This window comes from Gorilla gorilla, chromosome X (assembly GCF_029281585.2).
Source record: "Gorilla gorilla gorilla isolate KB3781 chromosome X, NHGRI_mGorGor1-v2.1_pri, whole genome shotgun sequence".
NCBI lineage: Eukaryota > Metazoa > Chordata > Mammalia > Primates > Hominidae > Gorilla > Gorilla gorilla.
This window is the reverse complement of record NC_073247.2, coordinates 10,819,373-10,839,644: the sequence shown is the minus strand read 5'-3', so window position 1 is coordinate 10,839,644 and position 20,272 is coordinate 10,819,373. Positions and strand designations below refer to the sequence as shown.

The 20,272-nt window shown below is 51.7% G+C and overlaps 1 protein-coding gene across 3 annotated transcripts in view; it reads left to right on the top strand.

The window, feature by feature from the left end:
• The window catches only part of LOC101150363 (acetylserotonin O-methyltransferase like), a 57,961-nt gene extending 37,915 nt beyond the window's left edge, over positions 1-20,046 (top strand). For all 3 annotated transcript variants that reach the window (XM_055376319.2, XM_063702869.1, XM_055376320.2), the window contains 6 exons: positions 364-526; positions 4,106-4,290; positions 6,807-6,939; positions 7,799-7,942; positions 13,346-13,468; positions 19,699-20,046. In XM_055376319.2, coding sequence (XP_055232294.1) covers positions 364-526; positions 4,106-4,290; positions 6,807-6,939; positions 7,799-7,942; positions 13,346-13,468; positions 19,699-19,916 — 966 coding nt within the window. In that variant the 3' untranslated portion in view covers positions 19,917-20,046. The remainder of the gene's footprint in view (positions 1-363; positions 527-4,105; positions 4,291-6,806; positions 6,940-7,798; positions 7,943-13,345; positions 13,469-19,698) is intronic.
• Positions 20,047-20,272: the final 226 nt, after the last annotated feature.

Sequence of the window (20,272 nt, the reverse complement as noted above, 5' to 3'; positions counted from 1 at the left end):
CCTCATTTTACCTGAATCACTTCTTTAAAACCATGCCTACAAATACAGTCACATCCTGAGGGACTGGGAGGATTAGGAGTTCAACATACGGGTTTTGAACTCAGCCCATATCTGCAGCATGTTGATTTTTCTCCCATGGGCTAGTTTTTCTGCATGATATTCGTTGATGTGCTTTTACCTTGTGTACACCTTGTTTTATAGCTGGGGACTTGGTCCTATAAATCCCCACCGTTCTCTGTGAAAGAAGGCTCAGTGGCCAAGTTGTATACTTTTGACAACGTTGGCCTCCATCTTTTGAGTCTGTGGGAGTAAAAAGTACTCGACAAGTGACTTAATGAGTCTCTCTGCACTTGTTTTTAACAGGCCCTGTTCACCGCTTGCAAACTGAAGGTGTTTGATTTGTTAAAAGATGAAGCACCCCAGAAGGCTGTGGATATTGCCAGCAAAGTGGACGCCTCTGCGTGTGGAACGGAGAGGCTTCTGGACATCTGTGCTGCCATGGGGCTCCTGGAGAAGACAGAGCAAGGTGACAGGACCCAGCGGGTTTTGCTCTGAGAATCTTTGCAGGTGGAAGTCACTGAGGGAAGGTGACCTGGAGCCTGGGCAGAGCGAGGAAGGAGGGCCACACCTTCTGTCACTCTGCCCTCAGGAATGCTGCTTTTCCCGAAGGGGTGAGAAGCAGAGGGTGAATGACAGAGAGGGAACAGTGGCAGCTGCGAGCACATAAGAGAAGCGTGACCTCCTTATGGGCTCTAGTCTCAAAGGGGCTGTATCAGTCCATGTTCTCCTGAGAAACAGAACCCAATAGGGTGTACACAGACATTGATTTACTTGCTTATTTATTTTTATAGACAGATAATGTGTATGGATGGGTAGACAGATAACATAGATAGATGATAAATGCATAGATACATTGATATAGATAGATGATAGATACGTAGATGATGGGTAGAGTTGATAGATATATAAATGGATGGATGGATAGATGGATGGATGGTAGGTGGATAGATGGATGGGAGGAAGGATGGATGGATGGATGGGTGGGTGGATGGACGGATGGATCGATCAATGGATGGGTAGATGCATGGATGGGAAGGTGGATGGATTGGTGGAGAGGTGGATGGATAAATGAAAGGGTGGGTAGATGGGTGGGTAAGTGGATGGATGGGTGGATGGATGAGTGGGTGAGTGGATAGATGGATGGATGTGTGGATGGATGTGTGGATGGATGGGTGGATGACTGGATGGGTAGGTGGGTGAATGGATGTGTGGATCGATGGATGAGTGGGTGTGTGGACGGATGGGTGGATGGATGGATGGATGGATAAATGAAAAGTGGGTAGATTGTTGGATGGATCGACGAATTGGTGGATGAGTGCATAGATGGGTGGGTAAGTGGATGGATGGGTGGATGGATAAGTTGGTGAGTGGATGGATGGATGGACGGATGGACTGATGGATGTGTGGATGGATGGGTGAGTGGATAGATATGTGGATGGATGTATGAATGGGTGTGTGGATGGGTGGGCGTGTGAATGGATGGATGAGTGGATAGATGGGTGCCTGGCTGGGTGGATGATTGGGAGGGTGGGTGAATAGATGGATGGGTGGGTGGATGGATGGATGGGAGGGTAGATGAATAGATGTATCAGTGGATCGGTGGTTGGGTAGCTGGGTGGGGGAATGGATGGATGAATGGGTAGATGGGTGGTCGGATGAGTGGGCATGTGGCTGAGTGCATGAATGGATGGATGGGTGCATGGCTGGGTGGATGATGGGGAGGGTGGGTGAACAGATGGGTGGGTGGATGGATGGATGGATAGGTGAGTGGATGGGTGGGGGAATGAATGGATAAATGGATGTGGATGGATGGATGCATGCATGGGTGGATGGATCAGTGGATGGGTGGATGGATGGGTAGGTGGGTGGGTGGATGGATGGATGGATGGATGGATGGATGAGTGATTGGATGGGTGGGGGAATGAATGGATAAATGGATGTGGATGGATGGATGCATGCATGGGTGGATGGATCAGTGGATCCATCAGTGGATGGGTGGATAGGTGGATGGATGGATGAGTGGGCATGTGGATGGGTGGGCGTGTGAATGGATGGATGAGTGGATGGATGGGTGCATGGCTGGGTGGATGATTGGGAGGGTGGGTGAATAGATGCATGGGTGGGTGGACAGATGGACGGGAGGATGGATGGATAGATGTATCAGTGGATTGCTGGATGGGTAGCTGGGTGGGGGAATGGATGGACGAGTGGGTAGATGGGTGGATCGGTGGATTGGATGGGTGGGGGAATGCATAGATGAGTGATGAATGGGTGGATCAGCAGATGGATGGGTGGATGATTAGATGGGTGGGTGAGTGGATAACTGGATGGGTGGGTGAATGGGTGGATGGATGGATGGATGACAATGTGTTTTCTGAATTGAACAGAACTCTTCAGCACGGTGCTAGAACGGAGAGCACATGGCCAAGTCCTTGAGTAGCTTGGGAAGGGCAGGACGACAGATGACACCTGGGCAGAGGTGGCTGTGCTTCTGTGATTAGGAGACAAAGCATGCCCTGGTTGAGGCTCCAAAGGCTGTGCCCTTACCACAGAGACATGTGACTATATCCTTAGAGGCTGGAACATAGAAGCCAGAACATCTTCCCCAGCCAGAGCAGTTCAGGACCATTCTCCTGTATTGAAAATAATGATGAATAGGCCACGTCTGTAATCCCAGCACTTGGGGAGACCAAGGCAGGCAGATCACGAGTTCAGGAGATCAAGACCATCCTGGCTAACACGGTGAAACCCTGTCTCTACTAAAAATACAAAAAATTAGCCAGGCATGGTGGCAGGTGCCTGTAGTCCCAGCTACTCAGGAGGCTGAGGGAGGACAATGGCATGAACCCAGGAGACGGAGCTGGCAGTGAGCTGAGATCCTGCCACTGCGCTCCAGCCTGGGAGAAAGAGTGAGACTCCATCTCAAAAAAAAATTAAAAAATTAAAAGAAAGAAAATAATGATGAATATGGTGAAAGGCTTTTCATCACCAGCACCATGAAAGCTTGTTCCAACTCCTTTTGACAATGCTTTGTGCAGTTGAGTCCTAGGAGCAGTTCCACGTCTGCAGAAGCTGCTTCTGCCTCACCATAGGTCTCATCATTTATTCATGATGAAAATAAATGTCATCTATCTGACTATAGCAAACTGTACACTCAGGGTCAGCTCGGTGGGAAAACAGTAACATTTCATGATGAACATGAACACAGGGCTGTTTCTTACATAGGAGGACCGGAGTGGTGCAAGGCCATCTGTTTCCATATACAGGTCTCCACCAACTTCTCCACCTTCCAGCCTCCCATTCTGTGGGAGGGGGCATCCTGGAAGGGAGCTTGGGGACTGGGTCTATGGACAGCTGACCTGGGCATGAAGTGGGTGGAGGATGAAGTTCCCTGTATCATTTGGGGCTCTCCAGGGTTACAGAACCCCTAGGATATAACCTAGGAGATTTATCTTGAGGACTTACGTGATTGCGTGGGCTGGCAAGTCCAAAATCCACAGGGCAGGCCAGCAGGCTGGAAGCTCAGGCAGGAGCTGCTGCTGCCATCTTCAAGTGGAATTTCTCCTCAGGAAAGCCCAATGTTTGCTTCTGGGGTTTTCAATGAGCTGGATGAGGCCAGCGCACATTTTGGGGGGTTAATCTCCTTAAAGTCAAACCGATGGTAGATGCAAACGCCAGCTACAACGCACCTCCACAGCCACATCTAGATGGGTGTTTGCCTGCATAACTGGGAACTTGAGCGTGGCCACGATCATGAAGGATCAGCCTCAGTGGGTAACAGTTACAGCAGTTGACAGCTGGGGCGTGGTGGCTGCTGTTTTCCTGCCCAGCTGACCCTGAGTGTACGGTTTGCTATAGTCAGATGGATGATGTTTATTTTAACATCTGAATGATGCATCCCCTATAGTCAGGTTTCCTTGAGTGTACGGTTTGCTATAGTCAGATGGGTGATGTTTATTTTAACATCTCAATGATACATCCCCTACGGTCAGGTTTCCTTGGGTTTTCTCGTTAGGAGGTCACACGACTGTCCCCATTTCTTCAGGTTACAGTAACACAGAGACAGCGAACGTCTACCTGGCATCGGATGGCGAGTACTCTCTGCACGGCTTCATCATGCACAATAATGACCTCACCTGGAACCTCTTTACATACCTGGAGTTTGCCATCCGAGAGGGAACAAACCAGCACCACAGGGCGTTGGGGAAGAAGGTGGAAGATCTGTTCCAGGTAGTGTAACACCCCCGTGGACACCTTTCCATCTGGCATGCATTTTGCTAAAACACTTTGACACACAGATCAGTAGGCACCTTGATCAGTCTGTCTCCAGTCTGACAGATCCCAAAGGCTTTGCTCATTCTGCCTGGAGAACTTAGTCCTGTGGCTGTTGCGTCACTCAGCCCTAGAACAGGTGCAAGGTAGACTTCCTCCACTGTTATCCAGCAGCTGATGAAAATAGAATTTCCTCCTAGAAACAGGTTTGAAGGCCACGCTCAGGGGCTCACACCTGTCACTCCCAGCACTTTGGGAGGCCAAGTTGGGAGGATGATTTGAGCCCAGGAGTTTGAGACCAGCCTGGGCAACATAGTGAGACCCCATCTCTACAAAAAAATTAACAATTAGGCTGGGCATGATGGCATGAGCCTGTAATCCCAGCTAGCTTGGGAGGCCAAGGTGGGCTGATCACCTGAGGTCAGGAGTGTGAGACCAGCCTGGCCAACATGCTGAAACCCCGTCTCTACTAAAAATACAAAAAAAATTAGCTGGGCATGGTGGCGCGTGCCTGTAGTCCCAGCTACTCAAGAGAATCGCTTGAACCGGGGATGTGCTGGTTGCAGTGAGCTGAGATCACGCCACTGCCCTCCAGCCTGGGCGACAGAGCGAAACTCCATCTCAAAAAAAAAAAAAAAAAAAAAAAATTAACAATTAGCCAGATATGATTAGCCCGCTACTTTGGGAGGCCCAGGTGGGTGGGAAGATCACTTGAACCTGGGAGGTCAAGGCTGCAGTGTGAGCCATGATGGTGCTGCTGCACTCCAGCCCGGGTGACAGAACAAGACTCTGTCGGAAAAATAGAAATAGGAAGGAGTTGGACAGGCTGCCTTAAATGAATGACCTGTTTCTTCTTTGCTTCAATGGAACTGACACTTGCTTATCTGAGGCCGCTGTTTGCAAAGCGCTCCCTGCATCCTCTCGCCCCTCCTTCCCCTTTCCCCGCCCAGAACCTTCCTGAGGTGGACGTGTGAGATGTGGTGGGGTCCGTGGGGCCTGTGCAGATGGGTGGGTCTCGGTCTGCAGGGCTGTGCCAGCCAGGCGTGGGGATTATGCTGTGAGCTCAGCTGGCCATGGCCTCATTCCTCCTTGGCAGCGCTGGCCGAGCTTCTGTGGCAGTGAGCACTGAGTCAGGGTGTGTGTGTGTGATGCAGAGATGAGCCCCAGGGAGCCGGGGGCTTCCTGCAGATGTTGGGGAGAGACAGACAGACAGAGGGAGACACACAGAGAGAGAGAGATAGACAGACAGAAAGATAGAGGGAGACAGACAGACAGAGATGGAGGCAGACAGACAGGGAGATAGAGGGAGACAGAAACAGAGAGACAGAGACAGAGATAGAGTGAGACAGACACGGAGATGGGAGACAGAGATAGTGAGATAGGGAGAGAGACGGAGAGACAGGGAGACCTGAGAGACAGGAGGCAGAGATAGGGAGACAGAAACAAAGATGGAGACAGAGACAGACAGACATAGAGGGAGATGGGAGACAGAAAGAGACAATGAGGTACGGAGACAGAGACAGGGAGGCTTGGAGAGACAGAGATAGAGGCAGATAGTGAGAAACAGGAGACAGACATCAGAGACAGAGACAGAGGGAGATAGAAACAGACAGAAGGAGACAGAAACAGAGAGAGAAAGAGGAAGACAGAGACACACAGAGGGAGACAAACAGAGACAGACAGAGACCAAGGGAGGAGTCAGAGAGAGAGAGAAGCCAGTGGTGGAGAAGACGAGAGGCATGGACAGGGGCCCTGAGCTGGCGTGAGCAGTCAGCCTGGGCATCGCAGAGGACAGATCCCTGAGCCCCATGATTGCCACCCACGCAGGGGAGGTCCAGGGAGCCCCCGCGGGATTTAGGGAGCCAGGATGGAGACCAGCTATCCTGCTGGGAGCGGGGCTCAGAAGCATTCTCAGCTGGGCTTGCTTGCCCTGCAGGGACAGGATGTCCAGGCGAACCCTGGACACAGCACTGAGCCAGGACGAGCCTGGGCTCCTCTGGGACCCGGGGTAGGTGCCACTGGGGGGACTTGGAGAAGCTCGGAGGAGCTTCTCCTCTGCACACCACACCATTGTGGTGAAGGATGAGCCGGGGCACCTGCAGAGACATTGTGGCTTCTCTCCCGGTTTTCTCCAGTGAGATGTTTGTGGGCCACCCGGAGCCTCCAGGGTGAAAAGCTTTATTGTGAAAAGCCTACTGCGAAACTCAGACGCTTGGAGTTCAGGCTGTGGTGTGAACCAAGTGATTCCAAGGAGATCGTCCACCACTTTGGGGTCCTCTGTCCCCAGCCAGCCCAGCCCCCACACAGACAGGGGTATCCCACACAGCTGTGGCATGAAGCCCACTCTGCAGCCCAGGCACGGCTGAGCCCTCACGCCCTGGAGCCCTGCACTTCTCCCCCCGACCCCCGGGGAGAGGCTGGGTGAGCCCTCGGCCCATGTTCTCTGGTGCCCCTAAGCACCCGCTGTGTTCCAGGACGCGTACTACCAGAGCCCGGAGACGCGGCTGAGGTTCATGCGGGCCATGCACGGCATGACGAAGCTGACTGCGTGCCAGGTGGCCACGGCCTTCAATCTGTCCCACTTCTCCTCCGCCTGCGACGTGGGAGGTGGGTGGCCCCCCCACCAGGGCTCTCCTTACTTTCGTTTATTAAGCCACAGTTGACAGTTATCTTCCCTGCTCAGGACACCTGCAAACTGCCTTTTTCCATTGACAAACCTAATAATGACCTGAACTGGGCCAGGCTGAGTGGATATTCCCAAGTTCCAGGAGGACCCCAGGGATGCCTAAATGCCCCCCTAGAAACTCCGGGGCCCTCTCTTTTGGCTGCAGAGCTGAGGCAGAGCACCTTGGAACCCCTTGATTCCCCTCAGCAAGTCTGATTATATCCTGACTCACCCTCCACCCCACCCCAGCCCTGGACAGTGGGTGGAGCAGTAGACACATTCCCAAGGGCTGCTGGGGGATCAGGGGCCTGGTACGATTCTCACACCATCAGCTTACATTTCCCCAACCTCTGAATGCCTCTCCTCCTTGTGGTCTAGAGTGGCTGCTGTAGCACCAGCCATCATGTCTGCATCCTCATAGCAGGAAGGAGAAGGGAGGAGTACAGCCCCCACCCCTGGGCAGAAAGGATTTCCCTGTAGGTCTGTACCCCCTACACGTGGCCCAGAGTGGCTGCTGTAGCACCGGCCATTGTGTCTACATCCCCACGGCAGGAAGGAGAAGGGAGTACAGCCCTCCACCCCTGGGCTGGAAGGATTTCCCTGCAGGTCTGTGCCCCCACACTCAACTGCTTGTACAGTCTTGTCTGGGATACCAGCGAGCTCCCCACCACTGGCTTTCCCTTCCAGCATGGGTCTCAATGCTATGCCCTTGAACATTACTTCTGCCCCGGTTGAGCTTTGGAGAGTCGTCAGAGTTCCATAGACGACCCAGCCACAGAGCATGCATTTCCTTCCCCGCAGGCTGCACGGGTGCACTGGCCCGAGAGCTGGCCCGTGAGTACCCTCGTATGCAGGTGACTGTGTTTGACCTCCCGGACATCATCGAGCTGGCCGCCCACTTCCAACCCCCCGGACCGCAGGCAGGGCAGATCCACTTCGCCGCAGGTGAGCCCTCCTCCTGTTCACCCTGCTAACCTTTTCCAGACTCCAGCATCTCTTTCTAGACAGAGTGCATGGCTGTGTGCGCACCTGTGTTTCTGCCTGGGCGTCTTCGTGGTGGGTATGTGTGTGCAAATGGGACTGTCTACTGTGCTTGTGTGTGTCTCTGTGCATGTGTGTGTGCATGTGTGTGGTATGCCCTGGAGCGTGTCTGTGCGTGAGAATGTCTGTGTGTGTCTGCATCCGCATGTGTGTGCACGTCTCTGGTGTGTGGTTGCATATGTTTCTGTGAGAGTATGTGTGTGTCTGTGTGGGTATATGTGTGCATGTCTGTGTGTGTGTCTGCATCTGTGTGCATGCTGTGTGAGCCGGTGGGTGTCTGTGTGCATATGACTGTCGTGCTTGTGTGTGTCTGTGTACATGTGTGTCTGTGTGTGCATGTCTGTGTATCTGTGTGCATGGTGTGTGTCTTCCGTGCATATGTAACTGCTGTGTCTGTGTGCACGTCTGTGTGTAGTATGTCCTTGTGTGTGAGTCTGTGCATGAGACGGTGTCTGTGTCCATGTGTGTCTGCAAGTCTCTGTGGTGTGTGGTTGCATATGTTTCTGTGAGGGGATGTGTGTGCGTCCGTGTGGATATATGTGTGCACGTCTGTGTATGTGCGTCTCTGTGTGCCCGTCTGTGTCTGCATTTGTGTGTATGCTGTGCTGGTGTCTGTGTGTGTATGTGACTGCTGTGGTTGTGTGTGTGTGTGTCCCTGTGTGCATGTGTCTGTGTGTACATGTCTGCATGTGTGTACATGCTGTCTGTATCTTGTGTGCATATGTGACTGCTGTGCTTGTATGTCTGTCTCTGTGTGTAGTATGTCCTTGTGTGTGTGTCTCTGCGTGAAACTGTCTCTGGGTGTCTGTGTGTGCGTGTGTGTGAACGTCTCTGTGGTGTGTGGTTGCATATGTTTCTGTGAGGGTATGTGTGTGCGTCTTTGTGGGTATGTGTATGTCTGTGTGTGCATCTCTGTGTGCCTGTGTCTGCATCTGTGTGCATGCTGTGTGCCGGTGGTTGTCTGTGTGCATATGTGACTGCTGTGGTTGTGTGTCTGTGTGCATGTATCTGTGTGTGCTTGTCTGTGTGTCTGCATCTACGTGCATGGTGTGTGTCTGTGTGGATATGTGATCGTCTGCTGTGCTTGTGTGTCTCTGTCTCTGTGTGTTTCTGAGTCTGTGTGTGCACGTCTCTGTGTGGTGTGTCCTTGCATGCGTGTCTGTACGTCAGAATGTCTCCGTGTGTCTGAGTCCGTGTGTGTGTGTGCACCTCTGTGGTGTGTGTCTGAGGGTATGTGTGTCTGCGTGGATATATGTGTACATGTCTGTGTGTGTGCATCTGTGTGCCCATCTGTGTCTGTGTGCATGCTGTGTGTGCATGTCACTGCTGTGCTTGTGTGTACGTCTGTGTGCGCATCTGTCTGTGTGTGCATGACTGTGTGGTATGTCCTTGTGTGTGTGCGCGTAAGAATGTGTCTGTGTGTCTGCATCTGAGTTTGTGTGTGTGCAACTCTCTGTGGTGTGTGCTTGCATATGTGTCTGTGAGGGTATGTGTGTTTCTGTGCGTCTGTGTGGGTGTATGTATGTGTGTATGTGTGTCTGCGTCTGTGTGCCTGTTGGTGTATCTCTGTGTGTCCGTGCGTGTGTGCCCATCTGTGCATGTCTGCATCCGTGTGCGTGTGCCTGCCGCTGTATCTGTATGTCCATGTGTGTGTGTGTGTCCATCTGTGCATGTCTATCTGTTGGTGTATGTCCATGTGTGTGTGCCCATCTGTGCATGTCTGCGTCTGTGTGTGCGTTGTGTGCCTGTCACGGGCCCCGTGTGTGTGTGTGCACGCCCATCTGTGCATGTCTGCATCTGTGTGCGTGTGCCTGTCTGTTGGTGTATCTGTGTCCGTGCGTGTCTGTGTGTGCCCATCTGTGCATGTCTGCGTGCCTGTTGGTGTATCACTGTCCGTGCGTGAGTGTGCCCATCTGTGCATGTGTCTCTGTGCGCGCGTGTGCCTGTCACTGTATCTCTGTGTCCGTGTGTGTGTGTGCCTGTCTTGTTGGTGTATCTGTGTGTCCATGTGTGTACCTGTCAGTGTATCTGTGTGTCCGTGCATGTGTCCGTGTGTGCATGTCTTGTGGTGTGTGCCTTTGTGTCTACATGTCTGTGCATCTGGATGGGTCTATGTGTGTGTGCCTGTGTGTCTGTGTCTGCGTCCGTGGGTCTGCCTGTGCATCTCTCTCTGCGGGTCCACACAGACACGAGGGCATCTCCAAACAGGTGGACAAGGCTGGGCACAGTAGCTCACGCCTGTAATCCCAGCACTCTGGGAGGCTGAGGCGGGTGGATCCCCTGTGGTCAGGAGTTTGAGACCAGCCTGGCCAACATGGTGAAACCCCATCTCTACTAAAAATACAAAAATTAGCCAGGTGTGGTGGTGGGCACCTGTAATCCCAGCTACTCAGGAGGCTGAGGCAGGAAAATCGCTTGAACCTGGGAGGCAGAGGTTGCAGTGAGCTGAGATCTCACCATTGCACTCCAGCCTGGGCAACAAGAGCGAAACTCCAACTCAAAAAAAAAAAGACAATGATAATAATGATAAATAAAAATAAACAGGGGGACGGCTGTGTGAAGTTATCATCGGTGCAAGTAGCTGAGACGGGAGGTGAGTGGAGATGGGGAACAGCCGAGATCAGCATTCATGGGCATCCACGGTGCCGAGGTCACGGAAGTAACTGACCCGAGAGCCGTCACAGGGCGGCCTTAGGTTAGACTTGAAGGAGAACTTCCAGGTGGCAGCTGCTGAGGCCAGGATGGATTGACAGGAGACGCCTGGGCCACGTGCCCAGGCTCACGCCTGGAATCCCAGCCCTCTGGGAGGCTGAGGCGGGTGGATCACCTGAGGTCAGGAGTTTGAGACCAGCCTGAGCAACCTGGTGAAACCCCATCTCTACTAAAATTACAGAAATTAGCCGGGCATGGTGGCGGGTGCCTATAATCCCACCTATTCGGGAGGCTGAGGCAGGAGAATCGCTTGGACCCGGGAGGCGGAGCTTGCTGTGAGCCGAGATCGCGTCATTGCACTCCAGCCTGGGCAACACAGCAAAACTCCATCTCAAAAAAAATAAAAATAAAAAAAGAGACCTATTCGGGAGGCTGAGGCAGGAGAATCGCTTGGACCCGGGAGGCGGAGCTTGCCGTGAGCCGAGATCGCGCCATTGCACTCCAGCCTGGGCAACACAGCAAAACTCCATCTCAAAAAAAATAAAAATAAAAAAAGAGACACCTGACGTGCTGTAACTCAGCACCATCCGACAGCGGCCAGGCCTGTGGGCGCAGGTGCTGGGGACCTCCACACCCCTCCCCCAGAGGTTCCTGGATGCTTTTCTAGTTTTTAAAAAAACAAACCATAACCACCCTACAGGTCCTCCTGTAGGACATCATGATAGCTGTGCTTCTGATTTGCCAGATCTGCAGAGACAGAAATGCCAAAATTTATTTATTTATTTTTGAATGGTGTCTCGCTCTGTCACCCAGGCTGGAGTGCAGTGGCGTGATCTTAGCTCACTGCAACCTCCACTTCCTGGGTTCAAGTGATCCTCCCACCTCAGCCTCCCAAGTAGCTGGGGTTACAGGTGCCCGCCACCACGCCTGGCTAATTTTTGTATTTTTAGTACAGATGGGGTTTCACCATGTTGGCCAGGCTGGTCTCAAACTCCTCACCTCAGGTGATCCACCCGTCTTGGCCTCCCAAAGTGCTGAGATTACACCCTGCCTGGCCGGAAATGCTAAAGTTTAAAATCATGAGCCCTGAAAGAGCACCTTCTCCTTGCAGCTGGGGGAAAACAGGTCATACTTCCCACCACACACTCTCCCACCCCTTCTTTCCCCTCATGCAACTCACAGCTTGCTATTTATCCTCTCCCTGTCCTGCAGACCGGAAGTCTGAGATCAAGGCATCTCAGGGCTGTGTTCCCTCTGGGGGCTCTAGGGAAGGATCCTTCCTGCCTCTCCCAGCTCCTGGGGGCTGCAGGCATCCCTGGGCTTCTGACCACATCACTCCAGTCTCTGCCTCCTTCTCCACGTGGCCTTCTCCTCTGTGTCTGTGTCTCCTCTTCTGTCTCTTAGAAGGACACCTGTCATTGCATTTAGGGTCCATCCTACTCCAGCGTGATCCCATCTCCAGATCCTTAATCACATCTGCAAAGAACCTTTTTCCAAATGAGGTCCCATTCCCAGGTTCTGGGGCTTAGGACATGGACAGATCTTTTGGACGTCACCATCCAACACAATGCAGTTGGGTGTGCTTCCTTCCAGCGGCTCTAGGGGAGGATCCTTCCTGCCCTGCCTCTCCCAGCTCCTGGGGGCTCCAGGCATCCCTGGGCTTGTGGCCGCATCACTGCAGTCTCTACCTCCGTCTCCACGTGGCCTTCTCCTCTGTGTCTGTCTCCTCTTCTGTCTCTTAGAAGGACACCTGCCATTGGATTTAGGGCCCACCCTACTCCAGGATGACCTCATTTTGAAATTCTTTACTCAATGACATCCATAGAGACCCTATTTCCAGATAAGGTCCCATTCCCAGCGACGGAGGATCAGCCCCTGAATGTATCTTTTAAGGGGACACCATTCACTGCACTACAGCAGACCATCTTTTTATTTCAGCAATTACAGAGGGGCGTGCAGCTACGCACACTCCCCCCAACAGGCAACCCTCCCGGGGCGCCTGGATCAGGGGATCACCAGAGAAGGCCCCACTGTTGCCCAGTCAACGGCAGTGCAGCCCCGACTCTCCCTGGCACACGTCCATTTGCGCCGACTCTGCCTGCCTCGCCCAGGTGGTGCCCCTGAATTTCCTGCTTTTTTCCTCCCTTGCCTTCCTTTTTTTTTTTTGTCAGCCAGGCTGGAGTGCAATGGCGCGATCTCAGCTCACTGCAACCTCCACCTCCCAGGTTCAAGCAATTCTCCTACCTCAGCCTCCCGAGTAGTTGGAATTACAGGCACCCGCCACCCCTGTCCAGCTAATTTGTATTTTTAGTAGAGATGGGGTTTCCCTGTGTTGCCCAGGCTGGTCTCGAACTCCTGAGCTCAGACAATCTGCCTACCTCAGGCTCCCAAAATGCTGAGATTACAGGTGTGAGCCACTGTCCCCAGCGTTTTCTCAGCCGGAGTCAAACCACACGGGCGTGGCATCACTAACCAGCTCCTCATGGAGCTCTGTTCAAGTCCCCACGGGGATATACTTCAGGAACACCCATTCCTGCCCACACCCCTCTCTTCTCTGTCCCTGATTTAGGATGCAGGTGGCCGTCCCAGGATCTGTCCGGGGAGGACTGCTTCTTCCATACCTGACGGACGTGTCTCCTTTTGTCTTTAAACCAGGTGACTTTTTCAGGGACCCCCTCCCCAGCGCTGAGCTGTACGTCCTGTGCCGGATCCTGCATGACTGGCCAGACGACAAAGTCCACAAGTTACTCAGCAGGGTCGCCGACAGCTGCAAGCCAGGTGAGAGCCCATCGTCAGGTTCGCTGTTTTTGTTAAGACATAGTATTTTGGGTTCAAGTTTTACAAGGAGGCCGGGCGCGGTGGCTCACGCCTGTCAGCCCAGCACTTTGGGAGGCCAAGGCGGGCGGATCACCTGAGGTCAGGAGTTCCAGACCACCCTGGCCAACGTGGTGAAACCCCGTCACTACTAAAAATACAAAAATTAGCCAGGCATGGTGGCTCATGCCGATAATCCCAGCAATTTGGGAGGCTGAGGCAGGTGGATCACCTGGGGTCAGCAATTCGAGACCAGCCTGGCCAACATGGTGAAACCCCGTCTCTACTAAAAATACAAAAATGAGGCAGGTGTGGTAGTGCGCACCTGTAATCCCAGGTACTTCGGAGGCTGAGGCAGGAGAATCGCTTGAACCCGGGAGGTGGAGATTGCAGTGAGCCGAGATTGCGCCATTGCACTCCAGCCTGGGCGACGGAGTGAGATTCGGTGTCAAAAAAGAACCACCACAACAAAAAAAGAATTGGCTTATGTGACTTTGGAGGTTGGCAGGTCCAGCGTCTGGGTGAGAGGCCCGCCAAATTGTGGAGGGTAAATCTGCTGTATTTAAAGTTGGCCAGTGTGGCCAGGTGCGGTGGCTCGCACCTATCATCCCCGCACTTCGGGAGGCCAAGGTGGGCGGATCACCTGAGGTCGGGGGTTTGAGAACAGCCTGGCCAACATGGTGAAACCCCGTCTCTACTAAAAACACAAAAAATTAGCCGGGCTTGATAGCGGGTGCCTGTAATCCCAGCTACGCAGGAGGCTGAGGCAGGAGAATCGCTTGAACCTGGAGACGGAGGTTGCAGTGAGCCAAGACTGCGTCACCGCACTCCAGCCTGGGTAACAGAGCGAGACTCCATCTCAAAAAAAAAAAAAATCCTAAAGAGAAAATATATTTACTATTCGTGAAGTTGAAGTGGCTCATGATAAAGGTCTTCATTCTTGAGAAGGTCTTCACACTGAGGAGGCTGCAGAAGAGGAGGAAGCCGTGGGCTGGTGTTGCTGTCTCAGGGGCGGCCGAGGCAGAGGGAAATCCACGCATGAGTGGACTCCACAGTTTAGAGCCGTGTTGCTGAAGTGTCAGCTGGATCTAATCTGTGTGTTTCTACGCAGACACACGTGCACACACACACAGCACGCACCGTCTCGGCTCAAAGCCTTCACATCAGGTTTTTTCCCCCGTCCACCAAGGCTGCTCCTAGAGCCCAGTGGGGCTGCTGGAACCCCTGGCTCCAGGGGTTCAGGCCAGGGCTGCATATTGGGTTTCCACAGTTGAACGAGCTGGCCCTGAGGGAATCTGACAGGCGCTCAGCCTCCCTCAAGAGTTCAGCGTTCTTGCTGCTGTGAGAATTCCTGGAATATTTGCAGACAACGCTTAATTATCTTCACAGAGCCAGGGCCTGGCACCTGCGTGTTAAAACAGGACTCCCCATAGGCTCAAATGGTCAAGAGACTTCCATCCTTGTCTCTCTCCCTCTCTCTCTCCTTCCTTCTCTCTTTCTCTGTGTATCTATCTCTCTTTTTTTTTTTGAGATGGAGTCTCGCCCTGTCGCCCAAGCTAGAGTGCAGTGGCACGATCTCGGCTCTCCGTAACCTCCACCCCCAGGGTTCAAGTGATTCTCCTGCCTCAGCCTCCCGAGTAGCTGGGATTACGGGCACACACCACCATGCCCGGCTAATTTTGTATTTTTAATAGAGACAGGGTTTCACCATGTTGGTCAGGCTGGTCTCGAACTCCCAACCTCAGGTGATCCACCCAGCTGGGACTCCCAAAGTGTTGGGATTACAGGCGTGAGCCACCTCGCCCGGCTCTCTTTATATTTTTTGAGACGAGGTCTCACTCTGCTGTCCAGGCTGGTGTGCAGTGGCGCAGTCACAGCTCACCGCAGCCTTGACCTCCTAGGCTCAAGCTGTCCTCCCACCTCAGCCTCCTGAGTAGCTGGACGTACAGGCAAGCATCACCATGCCCAGCTAATTTTTTAAGAAGTTTTTTCTGAGCCCAGGCACGGTGGCTCACACCTGTAATCCCAGCACTTTGGGAGGCCGAAGTGGGCGGATCTCGAGGTCAGGAGTTCGAGACCAGCCTAAGCCACGTGGTGAAACCCCGCCTCTACTAAAAATACAAAAATTAGCCCGGCGTAGTGGTGCATGCCTCTAATTCTAGCTACTCAGGAGGCTGAGAGAGGACATCACTTGAACCTGGGAGGCGAAGGTTGCAGTGAGCAGAGATCGCGCCACTGCACTCCAGCCTGGGCAACACAGCAAGACTCCGTCTCAAAAAAAAAAAAAAAAAAAGTTTTTTGTGGAGATGGGAGTCTCCCTCTGTCACCCAGGCTGGAGTGCAGTGGTGTCATCATAGTTCACTGCAGCCTTGACCTCCTGCGCTCAAGCAATCCTCCTGCCTCAGTCTCCCGAGTATTTGGGAGTACAAGCATTTGTCATCATGCCCTGTTAGGTTTTTTTTTTAAATTTTTGTAGAGATGGGATCTTGCTATGTTGCCCAGGCTACCCTCAAACTCCTGGGCTCAAGCGATCCTCCTGCCTCAGCCTCCCAAAATGCTGGGGTTAAAGACATGAGCCACTGCACCCGGCCTCTCTCTCTCTCTCTCTCTCTTCTCCCTCTTCCTCTCTGTCTCCTCCTCTGTCTTTTTAGGTATCTCATCTATCATCATCAATCTCTGTTTCTCTTCTCTCCTCCTTCCTCCTTTCCTTCCTTATCTTCTCTGTCTCTTCCTCCCTCTCTCCACCCTGTCTCTGTCTCTCTTTATACATCTATCTATCATCCTTTTTTAAAAAAAATAAAATAGAGAAAGGGTCTCACTATGTTGCTCAGGTTGGTTTCAAACTCCTGGGCTCAAACCATCCTCCCACCTCTGCCTCCCAAAGTGCTGCAATTATAGGTGTGAGCCACTGCGTCTGGCCTTCTAACAATGCTCCGTCATCTATCATTTATTATCTATCCATCCATCCATCATCTACCTACCCATCATCTACCATATATTCACCCATCCATCCATCTCACGCATGCATCCATCTATATCTATCCATTCATCTATTTACCTGCCCATCACGTACCATCTATTCACCCATCCATCCATCTCATCCATGCATCCATCTATCCATCCATTCATCTACCTACCCATCATCTACCATCTATTCACCCATCCGTCTCATCCATGTATCCATCTATCCATCCATTCATCTACCTACCTAACCATCATCTACTATCTATTCACCCATCCAACTCATCCCTGCATCCATCTATCCATCTACCTACCTACCCATCATCTACCATCTATTCACCCAGCCATCCATCTCATCCATGCATCCATCTATCCATCCATTCATCTATCTACCTACCCATCATCTATCATCAGTTCACCCATCCATCCATCTCATCCATGCATCCATCTATCCATCTATCTATGTACCCATCATCTACCATCTATTCACCCATCCATCCATCTGTTCCATGCACCCATCTATCCATCCATTCATCTATCTACCTACCCATCATCTATTATCTATTCACCCATCCATCCATCTCATGCATGCATCCATGTATCTATCCATTCATCTACCTACCTACCCATCATCTACCATCTATTCACTCATCCATCCATCTCATGCATGCATCCATCTATCCATCCATTCATCTACCTACTTAACCATCATCTACTATCTATTCACCCATCCATCCATCACATCCATGCATCCATCTACCTACCTACCCGTCTATTCACCCATCCATCCATCTCATCCATGCCTCCATCTATCCATCCATCCATCCACCTACCTACCCATCATCTACCATCTATTCAACCATCCATCACATCCATACATCCATCTATCCATCCACTCATCTATCTACGTACCCATCATCTACCATCTATTCATCCATTCATCTACCTACCTACCCATCATCTACCATCTATTCACCTATCCATCCATCTCATCCATGCATCCATCCATCTACCTACGTACCCATCATCTACCATCTATTCACCCAACCATCCACCTCATCCATGCACCCATCTATTCATCTTCCTACCTACCCATCATCTACCATCTATTCACCCATCCATCCATCTCATCCATGCATCCATCTATCCATCCATTCATCTACCTACCTAACCATCATCTATCATCTATACACCCATCCATCCATCACATCCATGCATCCATCTATACATCCATCTATCTACCTACCTACCCATCATCTACCATCTATTCACCCAACCATCCACCTCATCCATGCACCCATCTATTCATCTTCCTACCTACCCATCATCTACCATCTATTCACCCATCCATCCATCTCATCCATGCATCCATCTATCCATCCATTCATCTACCTACCTAACCATCATCTACTATCTATTCACTCTTCCATCCATCACATCCATGCATCCATCTATACATCCATCTACCTACCTACCCATCTATTCACCCATCCATCTCATCCATGCCTCCATCTATCCATCCACCTACCTACCCATCGTCTACCATCTATTCACCCAGCCATCACATCCATACATCCATCTATCCATCCATTCATCTATCTATGTACGCATTATCTACCATCTATTCACCCATCCATCCATCCATCTCATCCATGCATCCATCTATCCATCCATTCATCTATCTACGTACGCATTGTCTACCATCTATTCACCCATCCATCCATCTCATCCATGCATCCATCTATCCATCCATTCATCTATCTACGTACCCATCATCTACCATCTACTCATCCATTCATCCATGTATCCATCCACTCATCTACCTACCCATCATCTACCATCTATTCACCCATCCATCTCATCCACGCATCCATCTATCCATCCATCCACCTACGTACCCATCATCTACCATCTATTCACCCATCCATCCATCTCATCCATACATCCATATATCCATCCATTCATGTGTCTACCTGCCCATCATGTACCATCTATTCACCCATCCATCCATCTCATCCATACATCCATATATCCATCCATTCATGTGTCTACCTGCCCATCATGTACCATCTATTCACCCATCCATCCATCTCATCCATGCATCCATCTATCCATCCATTCATCTACCTACCCATCATCTACCATCTATTCACCCATCCATCCATCTCATGCATGCATCCATCTATCCATCCATTCATCTACCTACCTACCCATCATCTATCATCTATACACCCATCCATCCATCTCATGCATGCATCCATCTATACATCCATCTACCTACCTACCCATCTAGTCACCCATCCATCCATCTCATCCATGCCTGCATTCATCCATCCATTCATCTATCTACGTACCCATCATCTACCATCTATTCACCCATCCATCCATCCATCTCATCCATGCATCCATCTATCCATCCATTCATCTATCTACGTACCCCTCATCTACCATCTATTCATCCATCTCATCCATGCATCCATCTATCCATCCATTCATCTACCTACCTACCCATCATCTACTATCTATTCACCCATCCATCCATGTCATCCATGCATCCATCTACCTACGTACCCATCATCTACCATCTATTCACCCAACCATCCATCTCATCCATGCACCCATCTATTCATCTTCCTACCTACCCATCATGTACTATCTATTCACCCATCCTTCCATCTCATCCATGCATCCATCTGTCCATCCATTCATCTGTCTACCTGCCCATCATGTACCATCTATTCACCCATCCATCCATCTCATCCATCTATCCACTCATCTACCTACCTACCCATCATCTACCATCTATTCACCCATCCATCCATCTCATACATGCATCCATCTATCCATCTGTCTACCTACCCATCACTTACCATCTGTTCATGCATCCATCTTTCTCATCCATGCGTCCACCTATCCATACATCTTTCTACCTACCTACCCACCCATCATCTACCATCTGTTCATCCATGCATCCAGGAGAATCGGAAAAGGTCCAGGTGATGCATCCATCTATCCATCCATCTTTCGATCAAATCTCCTTCTCCCTGTCTGTCTGCCCTGCATCAAGTCTCTGTCTCTCTCCCCTCCCCTACCTGTGTCGGCCCCCTGGGCAAGGGTTCTCGGCAGCCTCTGCTCACCGTTCTGAGCTACTGTTGCCTGCTGTGTCCCCTGTGTCCCGCTGAAGGATCCCCGCCTGGCTGGCCAGGACTCCAGCTCTCTGCTGTCTCCCTCAGGGGCCGGCCTGCTGCTGGTGGAGACGCTCCTGGATGAGAAGAGGGTGGCGCAGCACACCCTGATGCAGTCACTGAACATGCTGGTGCAGACTGAAGGCAAGGAGCGGAGCCTGGGCGAGTATCAGCGCTTGCTGGAGCTGCACGGCTTCCACCAGATGCAGGTGGTGCACTTGGGGGGTGTCCTGGATGCCATCTTGGCCACCAAAGTGGCCCCCTGAAGCCCAGGCAGCATGTTCATTATAGGGATGTCCTCCCCCAGGCTGCAGGTGGACCGCCCGATCCCCAAGTACCATAGGACAGTCACATAGGAGCGTGTAGTCGTGACTGAATAAAGAAAGCAAAAGCCTGTCTCTGCCTCCTCCGTAGGGGTTTTGATGAGGGAGAAGACTGCATTTAGGGAGGAGGAGACAGAGGCTGCATTTGGGGAGGAGGGGAAGGAGGCTGCATTTGGGAAGGAGGGGAGAAAGGAGGCTGCATTTGGGAAGGAGGGGAAGGAGGCTGTATTGGGGGAGGAGGGGAAAGAGGCTGCATTTGCAGAGTGGGGACAGAGGCTGCATTTTGGGAGGGGGGAAGG